The 20792-nt window shown below is 49.3% G+C and overlaps 1 protein-coding gene across 8 annotated transcripts in view; it reads left to right on the top strand.

Moving 5' to 3' along the window:
* Positions 1–20792, top strand: part of ATP6V1C2 (ATPase H+ transporting V1 subunit C2) — a 66271-nt gene that overhangs the window by 28029 nt on the left and 17450 nt on the right. For 4 of the 8 annotated variants that reach the window (XM_015111711.3, XM_028831973.2, XM_077960143.1 and 1 more), the window contains exons 4-7: positions 6245–6330; positions 9088–9117; positions 15663–15757; positions 20090–20181. In XM_015111711.3, the coding sequence (XP_014967197.1) occupies positions 6245–6330; positions 9088–9117; positions 15663–15757; positions 20090–20181 (303 nt within the window). Of the gene's footprint in view, positions 1–6244; positions 6331–9087; positions 9118–9551; positions 14292–15662; positions 15758–20089; positions 20182–20792 lie in introns of those variants that run through there. The other 4 variants (XM_015111712.3, XM_015111714.3, XM_077960141.1 and 1 more) reach the window with 2 other exon arrangements.

Below are 20792 nucleotides of genomic sequence, written 5' to 3'. Positions count from 1 at the left end.
GAGGTTATGCAGTTTTGGCAAAATGCTGCAGAGGTGATGTTTTCCTCAGTGCATCGCAGGAGGCACAGAGCATTGGTCTTTTCCATGTGTATGACGTTAACTTTGGTCACTTGGCCAAGGCAGTATCTGCTTAAATTTTTTCTTTTTTTTTAATGAAGTAAAAGGTACGTACAGTGAAATGTACACATCTTAAGTGAACAGGCTGGAGAGTTTTGACAAATAAGTCCTATCCATCAGTGTAACCAACATCCCAATCGAGGTCTTTATCTGTTGTTTACAGTGGCTTTTTTAATTAAAAATATGGTTTGTCCATCTTTTATGGGTTAATATAAATTTTTTTTCCTGGCATTTCACATAAAGCTGCCAGAGTTTACTTTAGACTAACATGGAAGAGCTAATTTCCATGGGCCTTGGAATAGTGTAGATTTATGATCAATTTATGCTTCGACACTAGCTTACCGTGTAGGGTGACCTTTAGCTCTCTCAGTCTTAATTTTTTTTCATCTCTAAAATGGGGATGTCACTTAGCTCAAAACCTTATCTCAAGAATGGAATCTTCTGGCCGGATATGGTGGCTCACGCCTGTAATCCCAGTACTTTTGGAGGCCTAGGTGGGTGGATCGCCTGAGGTCAGGAGTTCGACACCATCCTGGCCAACATGGTGAAACCCCATCTCTACTAAAAATACAAAAAATTAGCTGAGCGTGTTGGCAGGCACCTGTAATCCCAGCTACCAGGGAGGCTGAGGCAGGAGAATCGCTTGAACCTGGGAGACGGAGGTTGCAGTGAGCCAAGATCGCGCCATTGTACTCCAGCCTGGACAATAAGAGTGAAACTCCGTCTCAAAAAAAAAAAAAAAAAAAAAGAATGGAGTCTTCAAAACACCTAAAAAATCATATATATCAATAAATAAAAAAAATTTTTTTAAAGAGGCTGGGTATGGTGGCTCAGTGCCTGTAATCTCAGCACTTTGGGAAGCTGAGGTGGGAGAATCACTTGAGGCCAGGAGTTCAAGACCAGCCTGGGCAACATAGCAAGACCCTGGCCCTACCAAAACAAAACTTTTTTTAAATGAACAAGCCAGGAAAAAACCAGCAAAATATATGAATATGCTATTCACAGAAGAAGAAAATAGGCTTTTATAGACCCAAACATGAGAAAAGATGTTCCAGCCTCACTGATGATCAAAGAAATGCAAATAAAAGCAACAATGAGATATAGTTTTTCAGATATCAGATTGGCAGAGATTACAAAGATTCATAATACCTATGTTGGCAAGGGTTTAGGGAAGCAGGCAGTCTCATACGCTGGGGTGTGAGTGTACACTAGCTTTGTACATGTGTAGGGTAGTTTAGTCTTGCTTGTTAAAACTCTAAATGTTCATACTCTTAATTCCAGAAGTTCCTTTCTTAGCAACTTATTTTTTCTTTTTAAATGCATTTTTTAAAATGCATTTTTCTTTTTAAAAATACATTTATTTATTTTTTAACAAAGTTCAGCTTTCTGATGCGGACAACTTATTTTTTATATATACCTGCACAAGTGAGCAAAATGTATGTATTATTGTGATACCATATCAAAGTGGCTAACTCAAATGTCCAATCGTAGCGAATTTGTTATGATACAGCTGTGAAGTGAAATACAGTACAGTAAATGAAAGGAATGAGGAATCAGTCTTCTCCTGTGAAAAAGTGTTCACAACGAACTGTAGACTGAAAAAAAGTACATTTAACACAGAATCTAGACTCTTAGTTCCCTTTCTTTTTTTTTTTTTTTTTTTTTTGAGACGGAGTCTCGCGCTGTCACCCAGGCTGGAGTGCAGTGGCCGGATCTCAGCTCACTGCAAGCTCCGCCTCCCGGGTTCACGCCATTCTCCTGCCTCAGCCTCCCGAGTAGCTGGGACTACAGGCGCCCGCCACCTCACCCGGCTAATTTTTTGTATTTTTTAGTAGAGACGGGGTTTCACCGTGTTAACCAGCATGGTCTCGATCTCCTGACCTCGTGATCCGCCCGTCTCGGCCTCCCAAAGTGCTGGGATTACAGGCTTGAGCCACCGCGCCCGGCCTTAGTTCCCTTTCAATGAGAAAAATTTTCTGATTCAGTAATACTGCAATTCACTGATGACCATCGTTAATGATCACAGCTAAGTCAGGACTGTTTGTGGTATGTGGAACAAGGGTTTTTTCTAGCAGTAGAGCTTCATCAGACCATGTTATTCGGAGACGTTTCTGGTGTCATGTATATGGCTACGGGCCACACTTCTATGTAGTTAAAGACTTCACAGAAGGGCAGGTGTGGTAGCTCATGCCTGTAATCTCAGCACTTTGGGAGGCCGAGGCAGGTGGATTGCTTGAACTCAGGGGTTTGAGACCAGGCTGGGCAACATGGTGAAATCCCATCTCTACCAAAAATACAAAAATTAGCGGGGCTTGGTGACAGATGCCTGTAGTCCAGCTACTCAGGAGGCTGAGGCAGAAGGATCGCTTGAACCTGGAAGGTGGAGGTTGCAGGGAGCCGAGATAGCACCACTGCACTCCAGCCTGGGCGACAGGGTAAGACCCTGTCTCAAAAATGAAAAGCAAACAAAACAAAAGAAACAAAAACTTCATAGAGGCGAGGACAAGGAGCACTAAAGAGTCATTAGCAAAATGATGAGTGAGTTCTCAGGTCTGTTAGGACAGAAGAAAGTAGGGGTGCCAGAATTCATTGATTCATTCATCAAACGTTGCTGAGCAGCTGCTGTGAATCAGGCACTGTGGTAGGTGCTGGATGTATGTAAACGAATAACTACTCAAAATATTATAAGGGATGTGGTGATAGGAGACAGCAACTCCCACAGGCCGCCGTAAGGATAAAGGAGGAACCATTGGCAGCACTAAAATAGGAGCTCCAAAAGAGCAGGGACTTTGTTTTGTCCATGACATTTTAGAACAGTGCTTGGCACGTAGTAGTTGTTTGATGTATGAAATTTGCTAAACAAATGAACGAATGAATTTATGGAGTCAGGGTCCCAACAGATAACAGAAGATCCACTTGCAAATTATGCCCGGGATAATTTGAGGAGGAGCTCCTTATAGGGAGACAGAGTTATGTGTGGGCTACAGGAGAATCACAGGAACCATGCAGGAACCCAGGCTGGCGGAGAGACATTGTCACAACCTCTAGGCTGGCAGGGACAAGAGGATTGAGGTCACTGGAACTGGGAGGGAACCAGACTCTCCCTCCCTCTGATCTCCTGCCAAATCTACCCAGGAATCATGGGGCAGAGAACCCAAAACAGTCCACCCAGGTTGCCTAGAGCATATCTTAGGGTGTCTCTCACAGACTCTGATACCTTACAATGGTATCGGGCACCAAACTCCATGAAGAATCCCATGAGATAAGGAGTGTCATCCCCATTTTACAGCTGAAAACTGTAAAAATGTGAAAACATTTTGCAGACGAAACTGAGATTAGTTAGGTAATCTACCCGAGGTTATAATCAGTAAGACGCTATTAGCTACTGTTCTAAGAAATGCCATCATACTGGTGGAGATTTAATCCCAGGATGGGACACAGTGACGGTAAAGATAGCAGTGTGGCCTGATGGCTGAGAGCCTCATTTTTGGAGTCCACATAATGACTGGATGGTTGGAAGGGATGGGGCAAACTACTTCTCTGGGTCTCAGTTTCTCCATCCGTAAAATGAGATGATACCCAACTTTTGGGAATTTTTGTGAGGATTAAATGAGGCAATGATTATAGAATGTCTGATACTTGGTCGACTCTACTAAATAATAGGTGATATCAGAAGATGACCTTAACTCTGTCTGGCTGGGCTCAGTGATTCATGCCTGTAATCTCAGCAATTTGGGAGGCTGAGGCCTGAGAATCACTTTAGTCCAGGAGTTTGAGACCAGCTTGGGCAATATAGTAAGACCTCGTCTATACAAAAAAATTTAAAAATTAGGTGGAGGATCACTTGAGTTTGGGAGGTCAAGGCTGCAATGAGTCGTGATCACACTACTGTATTCCCATCCTACCTGGGTGACAGAGCGACATCCTGCCTAAAAAAAAAAAAAAAAAAGAAGCCGGGCGCAGTGGCTCACACCTGTAATCCTAGCCCTTTGGGAGCCCGAGGCGGGTGGATCACGAGGTCAGGAGATCGAGACCATCCTGGCTAACATGGTGAAACCCTGTCTCTACTAAAAATACAAAAAAATTGGCCAGGCGTGGTGGCGGGCGCCTGTAGTCCCAGCTACTCGGGAGGCTGAGGCAGGAGAATGGCATGAACCTGGGAGGCGGAGCTTGCAGTGAGCTGAGATCCGGTCACTGCACTCCAGCCTGGGTGACAGAGCGAGACTCGGTCTCAAAAAAAAAAAAAAAGAAAAAAAAAGACCTTAACTCACATAAACCATGCAAGTGTTAAGCCTTTGGAAATATGCCGGAATGTGAAATATGTTCCCTCTTGGGTGGGGGAGTATGGTTGTTCAATTTTTGTTAACTACTTTATACTTGTATTTTTCCATTTTTGACCATGAACACGTGACTTTGAGAGTCAGGAAAGCAAGGTGCTACCTCTCCTTCTTCCTTTCCTTTTATCAGGGCCTCCCATGTCCCTGCCTCTGTTTTCTGTGTTGGGCCCTAGGCCTCTGGGCTCCGGTCCGAGTGGCCAGGGTGGCCAGCGTCTGCAGCAGTGGAAGATCTTGTACTCCATGTAGGATTCAGTGACTTGAGTCCGCTCTTCCTGCAAACACCACCTCCCCCCTGAGGGCGGGGAGAATGTGGAGAGAGCCTGAGGCAACAATTTGGATCCTCATAACTTTCAGACTTTGCTCCTAGTTTGACTTGTTTTCCAACTGGAGTTCTAATGGCTCAGGCTCCTGGAGCAGACTCTCCTTGCTATGAGATGATTGGTTATGTCAATATTCATGATGATCCTGTAAAATGAGTATCATCCACATTTTATAGGTAAGAGAACCGAGGCTCAAAGTAATTACATCAGTTTGGCTAAAATTGGCAGGGCGCGATGACTCACACCTGTAATCCCAGCACTTCGGGAGGCTGAGGCAGGTGGATCACTTGAGGTCAGGAGTTCGAGACCAACCTGGCCAACCTAGCAAAACCCCGTCTCTGCTAAAAACACAAAAATTAGCTGGGTGTGGTGGTGAGCCCCTGTAATCCCAGCTACATGGGAGGCTGAGGAAGGAGAATCACTTGAACCCGGGAGGCAGAGCTTGCAGTGTGTCGAGATTGTGCCAGCCTGGGCGACAGAGCAAGACTCTGTCTCCAAAAAAAAAAAAAAATTGGCTAAAATCCTACATTTGGTAATTGACAGAGCTGTGGCCAATTTGAGTCCTTTTGCCTTCAAATGCTGTACTTTCTGAAGCCTTCAGTATGTTTTTCAGAGACAAAAAGTTTTAATGTTCTAATTATAAAAGCAATACCTGATTATAATTGGACAATATGTAAAGTAGGAAAATCACTTTCATGTCATCGTAGCCAGTGTCCCTACTGCCTGCAGGAGTTTGTATCTTGGTATTTTTCCAACATTATAATGCAAGCTTTGTTCCACAGTATCAGGAATTCTTTGAAGCTTTATATTCAATGGCTCCCTAATAATCCCTCAGCTAGATGTGCCATCATTTACTTAAACAATTCCCTATTGTAGGACCTTCCAGTTGTCTCCAATTCTTTACTGTCAGCAGCGTGCTGCAAAGAACATCGTTTTATTCAGAAAGCTTTTTCTGTTTGTCCCGTTTCCTTAAGATAGCTTCCCAGAAGTGGAATTACTGGTTCAAAGGTTATTAGCTTCTTTTTTTTTTTTTTTTTTTTTTTGAGATGAAGTCTAGCTCTGTCACCTAGGCTGGAGTGCAATGGTGCGATCTCTGCTCACTGCAAGCTCCGCCTCCCGGGTTCAAGCAATTCTTCTGCCTCAGCCTCCCGAGTAGCTGGGACTACAGGTGCCCGCCACCTTGCCCGGCTAGTTTTTGTATTTTTAGTAGAGACGGGGTTTCACCATGTTGGCCAAGATGGTCTCTATCTCTTGACCTAGTGATCTGCCTGCCTCGGCCTCCCAAAGTGCTGGGATTACAGGTGTGAGCCATGGTGCCTGGCCGCTATTGGCATTTTAACCCTCTTCATACATCTTGCCAAATTATTCCCCCAAAGGGTGTCACCGGCTACTTTTCCTGCCAGCAGCATGTGACAGTATTTTGAGGACAGCTTCCTACTCTGACCAGCTCTTTTTCTTCTCTCTCCAAAGCCTCATAAGAAGAATGGCTCAGAGCGTGGTGGAAGTCATGGAGGACTCAAAGGGGAAGGCCCAGGAGCACCTCCTGGCAAACGGAGGTAGGTGGGGGAGCCCTCTGACGTGGAGTGCAATCTCCCAGCTCCATCTAGACCAGAGTCGCCCTCGCTGTGGCCACACAGCAATCACCAAGACGGCCCAGGCCTCAGTGGACGCTCTGGATTGACAGGCTGGGCAGAGGCTCTGCACTCACTTTTATTTATTTATATCATTATTATTTTGAGACAGTCTCCCTCTGTTGCCCAGGCTAGAGTGTGGTGCAATCTTGGCTCACTGCAACCTCCGCCCCCCGGGTTCGAGCGATTCTCCTGTCTCAGCCTCTTGAGTAGCTGGGACTACAGGCACCCGCTGCCACGCCTGGCTAATTTTTGTATTTGTAGTAGAGACAGAGTTTCACCATGTTGGCCAGGCTGGTCTCAAATTCCCAACCTCAAGTGATCTGCCCACCTTGGCCTCCCAAAGTACTGTGATTACAGGCATGAACTACCATGCCCGGCCAATTTTTATTATGATTATTTTCTGAGACTTGGTCTTGCCCAGGCTGGAGTGCAGTGGTGTGATCATAGCTCAATGCAGCCTCAACCTCTCAGGCTCAAGGGGTCCTCCCACCTCAGCCTCTTGCTCACCACCACGCCTGGCTAATATATATATATATATATTTTTTTTTTTTTTTGAGATGGAGTTTCGCTCTTGTTGCCCAGGCTGGAGTGCAATGGCATGATCTTGGCTCACAGCAGCCTCCGCCTCCCGGGTTCAAGCGATTCTCCCACGTTCAAGCGATTCTCCCACCTCAGCCTCCCGAGTAGCTGGGATTACAGGCATACGCCACCATGTCTGGCTAGTTTTGTATTTTTAGTAGAGACAGGTTTTCTCCATGTTGGTCAGGCTGGTCTCGAACTCCCGACCTGAGGTGATCCGCCTGCTCCAGTCTCCCAAAGTGCTGGGATGACAGGAGTGAGCCACCGTGCCCAGCCACGCCTGGCTAATATTTTTTATTTTTTGTAGAGATGGGGTCTCGCAATGTTGCCCACGCCAGTCTTAAACTCCTGGGCTCAAGCGATCCTCCTGCCTTGGCCTCCCAAAGTGCTGGGATTCCAGGTGTGAGCCACTGTTCCTGGCTGGTGCACTGCTTTTAGCTCATCAGCACTGCTAGGTTTGGAAGTTATGCCCCTTCCTAAGTTCACGGCTCTGCAGTTCCGCCTCTACTCTCACCGGCTGGTGAACTCCTCAGAGTGTTGCAAATGAACACAGGGTCAGGGGGCTCAGCCCGGCTCCTACTGTTTGCCCCTCCACCCTCTCCAGAGCCACCACTCTCCCCACCTGGGCAATTCAGCCCCCTCACCTCACCCTCACCGATTTATCCCTTTGCCCAAACCAGGTATGAAAAATGCCTTCCTGTGCTGAGGAAGGCCTCCAGCCAGTCTTCAATTGCCATCCAGTAAATAAGAACAGAGGCTGCGCCCTGAAGGCTCCCTGCAGTGTAGTCACGTTGGGAATGTCTGCCTCCCCTGTGCTGATAGGAGGAACCTTTAGATTCCAATGATATTTTGGTTCATTAACTATGTGCATGCTATTTCAGTGCATTTAAAGTGTGCAAGGCAAAACCTTTGAGACTTTGGAAACTTTAGAATTAAATATTTAAATATCTGTAGAAATGATTAAACTTACGTGATTCTATGCATGTATATTGAAGATGAGAGTAGAGAGAATACTGGGCCAGTGTGGTGGCTTACGCCTGTAATCCCAGCATTTCGGGAGACCGAGGCGGGTGGATCACCTGAGGTCAGGAGTTCAAAACCAGCCCAGCCAACATGGTGAAACCCCCATCTCTACTAAAATACAGAAAAAATTAGCTGGGCGTAGTGGTGCACACCTGTAATCCCAGCTACTTGAGAGGCTGGGAGAGGATAACTGCTTGAAGCAGGGAGGCAGAGATTGCTGTGAGCCAAGATCGCACCTTTGCATTCCAGCCTGGGTAACAGAGTGAGACTCTGTCTCAAAACAAACAAACAAAAAATAACAGCAATAGATAATACTGTATGTTTACTGTACCCTTTCCATGTTTAGAAATATTTAGGTATACAAATGCCATGTGTTACAGTTGCCTGCAGTGTTCAGTACAGTCACATGCTCTACAGGTGTGTAGCCCAGGCGCAGTAGGTTCTGCGAGATAGCCTACGTGTGTCGCAGGCGATACCACCTAGGTTTTTGTAAGTGTCCTCTGTGATGTTCACACAATGACAAAAATCTCCTAATGACACATTTCTCAGAATGTATCCCTGTCATGAAGCAATGCATGACTGTATATACTATATGTTTATAATAAAATTTATATCCTTTATTATAAATATAACATATATTCATACTTTTCCCTTCTGAAAACATGAGGAGACTTTTTTTTGAGACAGAGTCTCACACTGTCACCCAGGCTGGAGTGCAGTGGTACGATCTCGGCTCACTGCAACCTCTGCCTCCTGGGTTCAAGCGATTCTCCTGCCTCAGCCTCCCGAGTAGCTGGGACTACAGGCGCCAGCCACCACGCCCGGCTAATTTTTGTATTTTTAGTACAGACCAGGTTTCTCCATGTTGGCCAGGCTGGTCTTGAACTCTTGACCTCAGGTGATCTGCCAGTCTCGGCCTCCCAAATCCCAAAGGATTATGGGCGTGAGCCACCGCGCCTGGCCAGAGGAGACTTTATTTGGCTGTTTAAGTTGACAAATTGAAATGTTCCTACCCCACCTGTGATCTTGGCTTTGTGTGTCTATGTGGCTTAATAACTCCACCTTATTATATTGCAGGCTTGAAAGAAAAAATGAAATGTTTAAAGAGTAGGTTATGCATTGTTTGCTGTGTCTGTGCTCGGCGTGATGCCCGCATGTCCCGGGAAGGTGGAATCTCGGTCTGGTTGTAGGGGTGCAGTGATCAAGTTACCACGATTTCTCAAGTAACAACCTTGTAACTTGGCCACAATATCCATATGACACAGATAACCACCGTCTCGTCCCCTCCTCTTTGTCCTATCACCCCTGCCTCTCCTGAGCAGCACTGCATGCCACTGGAAGCTGGGAACGCTTTGACCTTGTGGAGTTCAAGGTGAACTGTCTCTTTCTGCATGTGGTCTGCTTCTTGCTTTGATGCCGCGTGGTGTCCCAACTGCCTGCTCTTTGAGCCTGTCTGTTTTATGGCCACTGGAAGCTTCAACTCCAGGCTTCACTTTGGGTGGCCTTGATGGGGTTCAGACATACAAGGAGCCTCCGGGCAGTCCCGGTGCCCAAACAGGTCTTTCCTTGTGTGAATGTTAGAGGGAGTCATTTGCTTTGGATTTTCTCCAACCCGCTCAAACTGGTAGAATCAAAAATAGCAAATCATTTTAGGTTGAATACAAATCTTTAGAGATTGGCAGTTATCAAATGCCTTCCCAAATGCAGTCTGTTTGTTACACTGAAATTTTTTGCTGATGCTAAGAAAAAAATCACCTTGTCACGTTAACCAAACGGGTCTGATTTCCCAGAAGGTCACTCCTCGGGTCCAGGACTGCAAGGCTGACTTCAGGTAGAGAGCTACTTTTCTACATAAACAACGGAGGAACTTTAGCTTATATTAAAATAGCGATCAAAATGCTTATATTTTATGCAAAATTAATATAACCTTAAGTTAGATGTTACTATTATGCAGTATCCATCCCCAGTCCTGATGGTACCAGCAGTGGCCTCTCTTCTCAGGAGGAAAAAATTCAGCTTCGTTTGTTGAAAGGGCTTTATGACCTCTGTGCCTCCTGTGAGTCGGGTCTCAACTTCCCAAGACTAGAATTAGTGAAGCACATTCTGAAGCCTGGAGGCTGTAGGGAGGCTGAGGTGGGAGGATTGCCTGGGGCCGGGAATTCAAAGCCGTAGTGCACTGTGATTGTGCCTGTGAATAGCCACCACACTCCAGCCTGGACAACATAGCAAGACCTTGTCTCTTAAAAACAAACAAACCAACAAGCAAACAAACAAACAAAAAATACAGCATGTGCCATAAACCAGCCTAGAGAGACCTTTCTTTTCTTTTTCTTTTTGAGATAGAGTCTCGCTCTGTCGCCAAGCTGGAGTGCAGAGGTGTAATCTCTCACTGCAACCTCCGCCTCCTGGGTTCAAGCGATTCTCCTGCCTCAGCCTCCTGAGTAGCTGGGACGACAGGCGTGCACCACCATGCCCGGCTAATTTTTGTATTTTTAGTAGAGACAGGGTTTCACCATGTTGGCCAGGATGGTCTTGATTTCTTGACCTTGTGATTCACCTGCCTCAGCCTCCCAAAGTGCTGGGATTATAGGCGTGAGCCATCGCGCGAACCGAGGGGCCTTTTTAAACTTAGTTTGACTTGGGCTGTCCCAGTGTTACCTGAATGAGGAAATCTTTCTCTTCTGCAGGGCACCCATGAACTAGTGATTGACAGGATGAACCAGAGGCATGCATTGTTGCATTTTAATCCTATCTCCTCCGGGAACAATTAGGGCACCACAGCTCGCAGCCGGTCAGACCTGGTCCAAAAGTCACTTCTGGATTTTCCTTTTCTCACCTGTAAATGGACTGAATGGCTTCACAGGCTCTTGGCTTCACCGGGACCTGTTGTTTCTGCTTGTTCCTTGCCTCTAGTTGAGCCGGGAGCAGGGAAGGACACAGACAGCTTTGACTGCAGCCAGGGCTGGCAAACATACCTTGCCTGGCCTGGGCCCCGGAATGTCCACAGGAGACAGAAACCCTCGAGGCTTGTCTGGCTTGCTGGGCGATGGGCCACAGCCTGGTTGGTCACCATCCCTCATGCTGCTGCCTGCCGGGCAGGCCTTGGTTTGGTTCTCGGACAAGACCGTCATGGCTCGAGAGTTGCCAGCCTGTGCAGAGCGTGTTTTGATGAGGGGTGAGCCTGCCTCGGTCATGGTCTGACCTCATGGGCCCTCAGCCCAGGTCCACGTTACCCCCTCTGAGGCCCAGGCTTTAGTGACTACAGCCCAGGCAGGGGAGGCAAGCCCTGTGTGTTCCAAGCTGCCGCGGGCAAGCTGTGGTACTGTGAGTAGAGAAGGCCAGAGGGGCTGGGCACAGTGGCTCACACCTGTAATCCCAGCACTAAATGGGTGTCTCAGCCTCATTCTGACGAGAAGTCTAAATCTGTCAACTAGAGACATTTAATCAAAGGAGACTCCTCTATTATCTCACAATAATTCTGGGTCACTTTGCTCAGAGAGGTCAAGGAGCTTATATCAGGTCACACAGCCAGTAAAAGTCAGAACTGGCATTTAAATGTTGGCCTTACTGGTTCGAAAGCCCTAGTTCCTACCACTGTTTTACTGGCTCCCAAATACCTCTCAGCAATTTTTCATTGGCTTGTGGTGAAATCAGAAAAATAAAGACAGGCATTATTTTTTCTTTTTGAAAAAAATACATAAATCTTATTTTAAAAAGCAAGATCTGGCTGGTCACGGCGGCTCATGCCTATAATCCAGCACTTTGGGAGGCCGAGGCAGGCAGTTCACCTGAGGTCAGGAGTTTGAAACCAGCCTGGCCAACGTGGTGAAACCCTGCCTCTACTAAAAATACAAAAATTGGCCGGGTGTGATGGTGTGTGCCTGTAATCCCAGCTACTTGGGAGGCCAAGGCAGGGGAATTGCTTGAACCCTGGAGGCAGAGGTTGCAGTGAGTCGAGATGGTGCCACTGCATTCCAGCCTGGGCGACAGAACGAGATCCATTTCAAAAAAAATACATAAAGACCAGAGGGATGGCAAAGGGCCATCCTCAGACAACATTCTTTCCAAAGGCAAGGTGCATGGACAGGGAAGGGCTTGGATGCCTGACCTGGGGCAAGGCTCAGTGTACACGGCTGGAGCTGGTGTTCAAGACATGTGAGAGATGAGGAGGAAGTCACAGTCACACACCCAGAAGCTTCTGGAGGCCCCTGCAGGGAGACATCATCTCAGACTTCCCTGGCATCTGTCAGTACCAAGCACATGCTGGGCACACGGTGGCGATGCACGGCCTTCACCTTCTGGAAGCCACAGCCTTGCTGGGGACAGACTTTTAGTGCCACATGCGCCGTGATGGAAACAAAGACCAAGCTGCAAGAAGCGGGTTCAGTCTTGGAGGAGTTATAGGGCAGGGATGCTTCAGATGGAAAGGGAGACCTCAGCCCTTTGGTCTGAATGCCATGAAGGCCTTGGACTTGGTGCAAATGGCCAGAGACACAAGCTTGATCTGAAATGTATCTCTTCCAAGCCACGTAGACAGTGCAAGCTGATACCACAGTCATGGTTGCCAGGAGTCTGTTAGTATTTTGAGCATGTTTATGGAGCACTTGCTCTGTGCAGGGCACTGTGACAGGCTCTGGGAACACACAGACCAGTGAGTCACAGTCACTGTCCTTGAGGAACCTGAGACAGCACAAGGAGTGGAGTTCAGGCCAGCAGGAGCAGGGACAGTTGGGCCACCCCTGGAAGGAGCTGGTCTTTCCCTGTCCTACATGTTGAAGGACAGAGGCAGCCATGAGAGGAGAGTGGGGAGTTGTGGGGACTTGCCTGGGGTGTCAGAGGGGATGAGGTAGGAGGTGGAGGGAAGAGATGGATGGGATGGCACACACTGCCTTGCCATCTCCCATCCTGGGCTGCCGCTTGGTGCCTTGAGACTGGTTCCTGGCTTGTGGGATGGCTCTGGGCCCATGGTGGGAGGTGAACTTGTCTGTGCTTGTGCAGTGGGGTCCTGGAGGTGAGTTTCGCTGCTGTTCCTGCCGCAGGAGGAGTCCTCCCAATCCTCCTGGTTACCCTCTGACCGCTCCCTGCTCTCACTTCCTCCCCAGCCTGCACCCTTGCTACAAGGTCATTCCCACTGTGTGTGGCAATACCAAAACCTGTATTAATACCCAAACTAATACCAATGTCTGAGTCAGCCTGGACTGCTGTCACAAAATACCACTGACTTGGCAGCTTAAACCACAGACTAAGATCAGACAGCCTGGTTTCTCCTGAGGGCTCTCTGCCTGGCTTGTAGATGGCCACCTTCTTGCTGTGTCGTCCCATGGCCTTTCCTTGGTGCCTGCATGAGGAGAGAGAGAGCACGGATCCAGCTCTCTGCTGTCCCTTCTTATATGGCCTCGAATTCCATTGGATCAGGGCCCCACCCTTACTGCCTCAGAGGTACTCTTGTCAACAGGCCAGGACTCGCCATGTTAACTCCAACACCAGCGTCCTAAGTCTGTAAAACAAATTCTCCCAAGGACCTCCTTCGAGTCCCGGTGGTCTAGAAGCTGTCTGAGTGTGGTTCCTGGGCAGGTTCCACCTGCTGCATGGCTGTGTCCACTTAGTGGATGTGGCAGGGAAGGGAGCCGTGGCCCTGCCATGGGCCAAGCAGGGCGTTAGGTGCTTCACGCATTGTCTCCCTTTATCCTGGAGTTTCCATAGCTTGCTCTGTGCCAGTTTCCTCCTCTGTAAAATCAAGATCATCATAGGGTTTTAATAGGGTTGAAGAATAAATTAAATGGAATAATTCATGTGTCTTGGCCCAAGGTCAGCAGCAGTAAGTGCCAGCTGCTTTAATGGTCATTGTCACCATCGTCGTCCTGTTATCTTCAGACCTTTCCTATATCTCACACGCTGGCATTTCTTCCCCAGCCCGGTTTCCTCCTCCGTGTCCCATTTCATTCCCATCTGCTTCTTGGGGACCTATCCACCCACATGTCAAACTCAAGCTTGTCCCAGGCGGAACTTGCCTCCTCTCCTCCGTCCCCATCCCTCCCACCTCCATGGCTGCCCAGCTTAGTGTACTTCTCTCCCTCCACCCAGCCACCCAATGGGAAAGCTGGTGTCACCAGGCCTGCGTCATTGCCTTGCACCCTGTCCAGTCAGTCCTCCCCTGTCCTCCTCTCCCCTCCCAGGGCTCCTCCCACTCCTCTTGGCACCACCCTCTCCCTCCCACGTTCCTGCTGGCTTCTCGCCTGGAGCCTCCTCCACGCCAGCCTCAGAGGACTCCCCCAGAGTGTGTGAGTGTCCCTAGCCTGCTCCCCTTGGTCGGCTGGAGTCTTATTTGGTGACCCCACTGGCCACCACTGTCGGGGTTGGAGGAATCTCAGTCCAATTCCCGTGCTAGGGGCTGAGTGGGTGGGATCTAGTGTTGTTTTTGGCACTCGGTGAAGTGCAGACATGACCCTTGGTGACCGATCCTACCCCTTTCTGTTCAGTGCCCGTCCACACTCCCTCTTCTCTGACTCACAGTGCCCTGAGCACATAACGCTGCCAGCCCTCCTTGCCTGACACCCAACGCCCTCCATCACCGGCCACATGGCCGCCTCCTCTTCCCCTTAGCCTCCGCGTGAATACCATGTCTGTGTCCCAGTGGAGGGTCTCCATCCTCCCTAGCGGGAGCCGGCGCCAGCTCTTCGTCCTCCCTTAGCACTCCAGGAGGTCATCGCCGGGCCCCCAGCTCTCTGTGGAGTGTCTGCCTAGGGGTCTCCCTGTGGACCTTGGGCAGGGCGTGGTGTCTAGTGTGTGTCCCCAGCAGGGTGATGGGTGTGGAGTGAGCGTCACAGTCCCCTTTCATGCACCAGGATAGATTGGGAAGTGCCGGTGCACAGGGAGCCTGGTCTGGGACATCGGCCATAGGAAGGGCCCTCTGCCAGGGGCGCAGGAATTCCAGGGGCCACTGTGGCACTGCAGCTTCCGGGGAATTTCCCGCTCTCCCATAGACCGGCGTATTAAAAGAGGTCAGGTCCTGGGGCGGCTGGCCCAGGTAGCTCTCTTTAAGCGTGTGGCGAACTAATCTGAAGAGAGCAGGCAAGGTGCCACTCCGCTGTGTCTCAGGTAGGGAAATGGATTCTCTCCTAGCCTAAGGGTTGAGTCAGCTGACTTCAATTCCGGGGCTCGCTCCACCCCACACCTGGTTAGAATGAGCCAGAGACATTCTGAAGGCAGTGGGTTTGGTGGAATGAAAAGAAAAAAAGGAAATATGTGAAAACACTGGTGTGGTCTGTTCACCAGAGACTTTTCTCTAAATAGCATATACTGAAAAATGCACCTCCCTGCCGTTTAATATAAACCACAGTCACAAAGTCCAGTATTTTGCTAATGTGGAAAATGCCTTCTTTGAAATGGAAAGTGAAGGTTGAAACTGTCTAGTGCTTGGGCTGACAGCTCCCACGGGCTCACAGCTCCCACGGGCTCACAGCTCCCACGGGCTCACAGCTCCCTGCTCCCACAGGGAACGTTTGCTTTGCCAGAGCCCTGTGCCTGCCCACCAGCGTTGCCCGTGATGGCTGCCTTCATGTCCACGGTGATGCTTGACTTGGGATTCCGAAGTCTCGCTCGTGGACACAGAGCGCAGGCTCATGTGTTGAAATGTGTTTGTATTCTTCCAGTTGACTTAACATCCTTTGTGACCCACTTTGAATGGGACATGGCCAAATACCCTGCCAAGCAGCCGCTCGTGAGCGTGGTGGACACAATAGCCAAGGTGAGAAAAGGGACTGCTCTGGGGGACAGCTGACTGGTGGGTCAGGCGGGCAAGAGCCTGGGGTCTGAGCCTGGGTAGGCACCCCCTGTCAACAGCCTCAGCCTGCCCTGACTGGGCCTCTGGGTTTCTGAGGTGTGGCCTCCTTCCATGCACTGGGCAGGTTTGGGGTTTTAGGGCAGCCCTGGACAGAGAAAGAGTCAGTCCCCTGGCCTCCCCTCGAGGGCCCAGCACCCATTCACTTGCTGCTCCACTTCTTTTTTCAAAAGTTACTGATGGTGGCCAGGCACGGTGGCTCACGCCTGTAATCCCAGCACTTTGGGAAGCCAAGGTGGGTGGATCACAAGGTCAGGAGTTCGAGACCAGTCTGTCCAATATGGTGAAACCCTGTCTCTACTAAAAAATACAAAACTTAGCTGGGCGTGGTGGCACACACCTGTAGTCCCAGCTAGTCGGGAGGCTGAGGCAGGAGAATCGCTTGAATCCGGGAGGTGGAGGTTACACTGCTCTCCAGCTTGGGCAACAGAATGAGATTCCATCCCCCCACCAAAAAAAAAAGTTACTAATGGTGAAGGCAGCTCCCCCATCATCTACTCCTACGAACCTGACACCTCTAGCCCCCAGGGGATTGTTCACCTGCAAAACTATTTGCTTTAAGTGGAGAGTTTGGCTTGGGAGCCCTAACCTCTTGAGATACTGCACCAGCTCTTCGCTCTCCACTTGTGACAATGGAGAGGCAGTAAGTGTCCCAACAGTCCTCTGTCCTGTTCAGCCATAGCCTCCACTCCACTTGATAAAATGAACACCCTGTGACTCGAGTCCCAGGGGATGCTGTGGGCGCCTGGAGCTGGGTGACTTCTCTGTATCATCACTGAGGGCGAGAGTGATGAGGACCATGAGACTGAGGCTGATGGTTTCTGAGGCCTGGCTCTCCCTTCTGCCACAAAACACTGAGCCCCTAATGTGTCCCGTCTCCTGCTGGCCCCCATGGCTGTGGGAGAGTCTCAGCCTGGGCCAGGAACAAAGGCGCCCGGTTCTCTACTGTGACTGTGGCCAAGGGTCAGGGTGGAGCTGGGCCTCTGACCTGTCCTCTGGCAACTCCTGCAGGTCTCCTGGAAAGTAGGGTGGGGCCAGAAAGCTCGGGAATCTGGGTGGGGCACCTTGGGGGCTGCTAACATCAAAGGGGCCCAGGCCCCTGCTGGAACGATCAGGCAGTGATTCTGGAAGGCCCTTCAAGGAGGGGCTGCCCAGAGCACCTGTGCCAGGTGTTCCCTTCAGAGGGCGCCGTGCATGTCCACCAAGGAACTGGAAGCACACGGTGGCTGGTGGGGCTGGCCCTTCTCTGCCTCACCATGGGCCAGTTTGGGATTCTCTGAGTCCCAGGGATGCCAGACTCAGTGTGGAGGGCCCCTGGAGCACATGGAGGGGGCAGAGGGGCTGTAGGGAGACCTGGCTTCTCCCATCCAGAGCACCCTAAGAGTGCCTTTGGCAGGAAGGAAGGAGGGCACTGGTTTGGTGGCATTCCAGATGTGCCCGAGACTGTGCTGGGCTCTCTTACTATCCACCTCATGCCATGGGGTGGACATCGCTTTCCTCTGAGTGCAGAAGAGGAAGCTGAGGTGTTGAGTGCGCGATCCAGGGCCTGCCACAGTTGGAGTATTATGCCGGGATGGGGATGCAGGTCTTGGGGACCAGAGCCTGCGGGTTGACTGTGTGCATGGTACCACTTCCCAAGGAAGCCCTGGACTGGCTCCAGCGCAGGGAAGCAGCTCCTGGCGGGAGCAGGGGCAGAGGCTCCGGGGTGTTGGCTCCCTCGGTCCTTCCTACACCAGGAACACAGGCTGCCTCAGTCCTTCCTACACCAGGAACACAGTGTGACACCCCCCGCCTCAGCCTCGTTCTGCCAACGAGAGGTCTCAATCTGTCAACTAGAGACATTTAGTCAAAGGAGATTCCTCTATTATCTCACAGTAATTCTGGGTCACTTTGCTCAGAGAGGTCAAGGAGCTTATATCAGGTCACACAGCCAGTAAAAGTCAGAACTGGCATTTAAATGTGGGCCTCACTGGTTCCAAAACTCTAGTTCCCACCATTGTTTTACTTGCTCCCAAATACCTCTCAGCAATTTTTCATTGGCTTGTGATGAAATCAGAAAAATAAAGACAAGCAATATTTTTTTTTTTTTGCTTTTTTTCCCCAAAAAATATACAAATCTTATTTTAAAAAGCAAGATCTGTGGGTTGTACCCATGTCAGTTTCCTGGTTATGATACAGAACTATGATGGTGTGGTGCAGAATAGTATAGTATAGTATAGTTGTATAGGACAGTACAGTATAGTAATAGAGCTATATAGTGCAGAATAGTAATCATATAGTTATATAGTTGCATAATGCTGTATACTATACAGTTGCACAGTATACTTCTATAGTGCAGAAGAGTTTAATATAGTTGTATAGTCGTACAATATAGTTGCACAGTACAGTATAGTATGCAGTTGTATAGTGCCAAATAGTATAGTTGTATGGTGAGGTGTGGGAAATCACTGTGGAAACTGCATGGAGAGTACTTAGGATCTCTATGTACTATTTTTGCAACATCCTGTGAATCTATAATCATTTCAAACTTGAAAGTTTTAAAAAATTATTATAAAAAGATGAATTTTATAAAAAAACAAACATGGCAAAATGTCAAGAGAAAAACATTTAGTTTTTATCTTTAAAATCATCACTTTAAATCTTTTTCTTTAATTATCATTTTTATCATTTTATTATTATTATTTTTTTGAGACAGAGTTTCACTGTGTTGCCCAGGCTGGAGTGCAGTGGTGAGATCTCGGCTCACTGCAGCCTCCACCTCCCAGGTTCAAGCAATTCTCCTGCCTCAGCCTCCTGAGTAGGTAGGATTATAGGCACACGTCGCCATGCCCAGCTAACTTTTTGGTATTTTGAGTAGAGACAGGGTTTCACCATGTTGCCCAGGCTGGTCTCAAACTCCTGAGCTCAGGCAATCTGCCCACCTCGGCCTCCCAAAGTGCTAGGATTTCAGGCATGAGCCACCGTGCCTGGCCCATTTTATTATATATATTTTTTGAGACAAAGTCTCACTCTGTCACCCAAGCTGGAGTACAGTGGCGCGATCTCAGCTCACTGCAACTTCCGCCTCCCGGGTTCAAGCAATTCTCCTGCCTGAGCCTCCTGAGTAGCTGGGATTACAGGCATCCACCACCATGCCCAGCCAATTTTTGTATTTTTAGTAGAGACAGGGTTTTATCATGTTGGCCAGGCTGGTCTCAAACTCCTTACCTCAGGTGATCCTCTCACCTTGGCCTCTCAAATTGCTGGGATTATAGGCATGAGCTACCTTGCCCAGCCTACCATTTGAATATAATCATTTAATTTAATCATTTTTATCATTTTAATTATATTTAATTATTTTATCTTTAAAATTATTTTATGATTTTATCTTTAAAATAATAAAATCATTCGAGCTGTGATCATCACCCCCATTCCCTTTATTCTCCCAAAAGGTAACCAATGTTTAAAAGTTTACAATGAATTCATCCATGTATAAAAATATATATATTTAGACTAAAGCTGTTGGCATTCTGTGGAGCACCCATTTTCTTCATCTATTGACTGTTGAGATTCTCCCGTCAGCAGCCGTGTGCTGGCCTGTAGCATTTGTTGATGGCCGTGGTGTAAATGCTCCTGCCATGGCCGGTTGCCTAAGCTGGTGGGGTGTTACTGCATGAGGCTGCGAGGAGGGAATGGGAAGGAGCCTGGCACAGTCGGCTCTCAGCACTGGCATTATCCGCCCTCTGGAACAAATGGGGAACCTGAGCCAGTCGGCCAGAAAGCAGGAGGGCGTGGCTTGAGCCTGGGCCTGTCTTGTTTCTGTCCACTGCACTTCCTTGCCCCTGCCAACACATGCGAGGGATATTGGCACAGCCAAGCCAGGAGACGGGACATTTGTGAGGGCCAGGCAATGTCGGGTCCTCCTGGAAGCAACAATTGGGGGTCAGCCTGAGCTGCCCTCCAGCAGAGCCCGAGAGGGTAGGTGTGGGTGTGGGATGTCCCGACTGTTCAGGATGGGCTTGAAATCAGGAAAGGTTGGGCTCATTGAGTCATCCTAGAAAAGCCATCATGGCTTGGCGCCTGGGTGCCACACAGGGGCTCCTTGGAAGGGCCAAATGCTGGTAAACGGAAGCCATCCTGGCAAATGGCCAGGGCAGTTCTTTTTCTTGAACGCACCATGAGCTTTTGTGGCCATTTCAAAGTGTTCAGCCAACTCCTTCAGTGCCCAAGGTCACCAGGAGCTTTTGCTTTCCCAAACAGCAACTGGCGCAGATCGAGATGGACCTGAAGTCCCGAACAGCCGCTTACAACACTCTGAAGACAAACCTGGAGAACCTGGAAAAGAAATCCATGTGTGTATTCACCAGCCTCCACATCTGGCGAGGGCGAGTCCTGGCGGGGGCGTAGCGTTTGCCTGTCCTGCCACTGGGCCACCTGGGAGTCTGTGCCCGTGCATGACAGACAGGTGGAGGCACTCTCACCTCTCCAAGAGCCGCGTGCTGGGAGAGGAGGAAAGGGCCAGGCGAGGGTGATCACGCCCCGTGCATATGCCCAGGGAAGAGGATGCGGCCGTGCTGCTCCTCACCACTCGCTTCCGTCTCCCAGCTTCTCCAGGGCGCCTGGGTGCTGCACCCAGTCCTCCCCTGTGGAGGCTGCACAGAGGGCCCCCGGGGCTGACAGGAGGCCAGGATATCAGAGCACGGCCCGTTGCAAAGCGCAGCAGGGTAGTGGGCTCTGTGGACAAGAGCAGAGCAGCCTCAGGGACTCAGGTGCCTTCTCCATCCACCTGAAGAACCACTATGTGGGAGAGGGAGCAGGCTCCGCTGGCAGAACAGTTACCACGATGGTAGAGATGCCAGAGAAAAGTGTTAACTCAGCAACGCAGTGGCAGGGACTGTCTTGTGAGGTAGTGAGTGTCCTGTTGTTGGAGGTGTGTAAGAGAAGCCATGTAGCCAGACATGGT

This window comes from Macaca mulatta, chromosome 13 (assembly GCF_049350105.2).
Source record: "Macaca mulatta isolate MMU2019108-1 chromosome 13, T2T-MMU8v2.0, whole genome shotgun sequence".
NCBI classification, from domain to species: domain Eukaryota; kingdom Metazoa; phylum Chordata; class Mammalia; order Primates; family Cercopithecidae; genus Macaca; species Macaca mulatta.
This window is presented reverse-complemented; position numbering and strand designations above follow the sequence as displayed.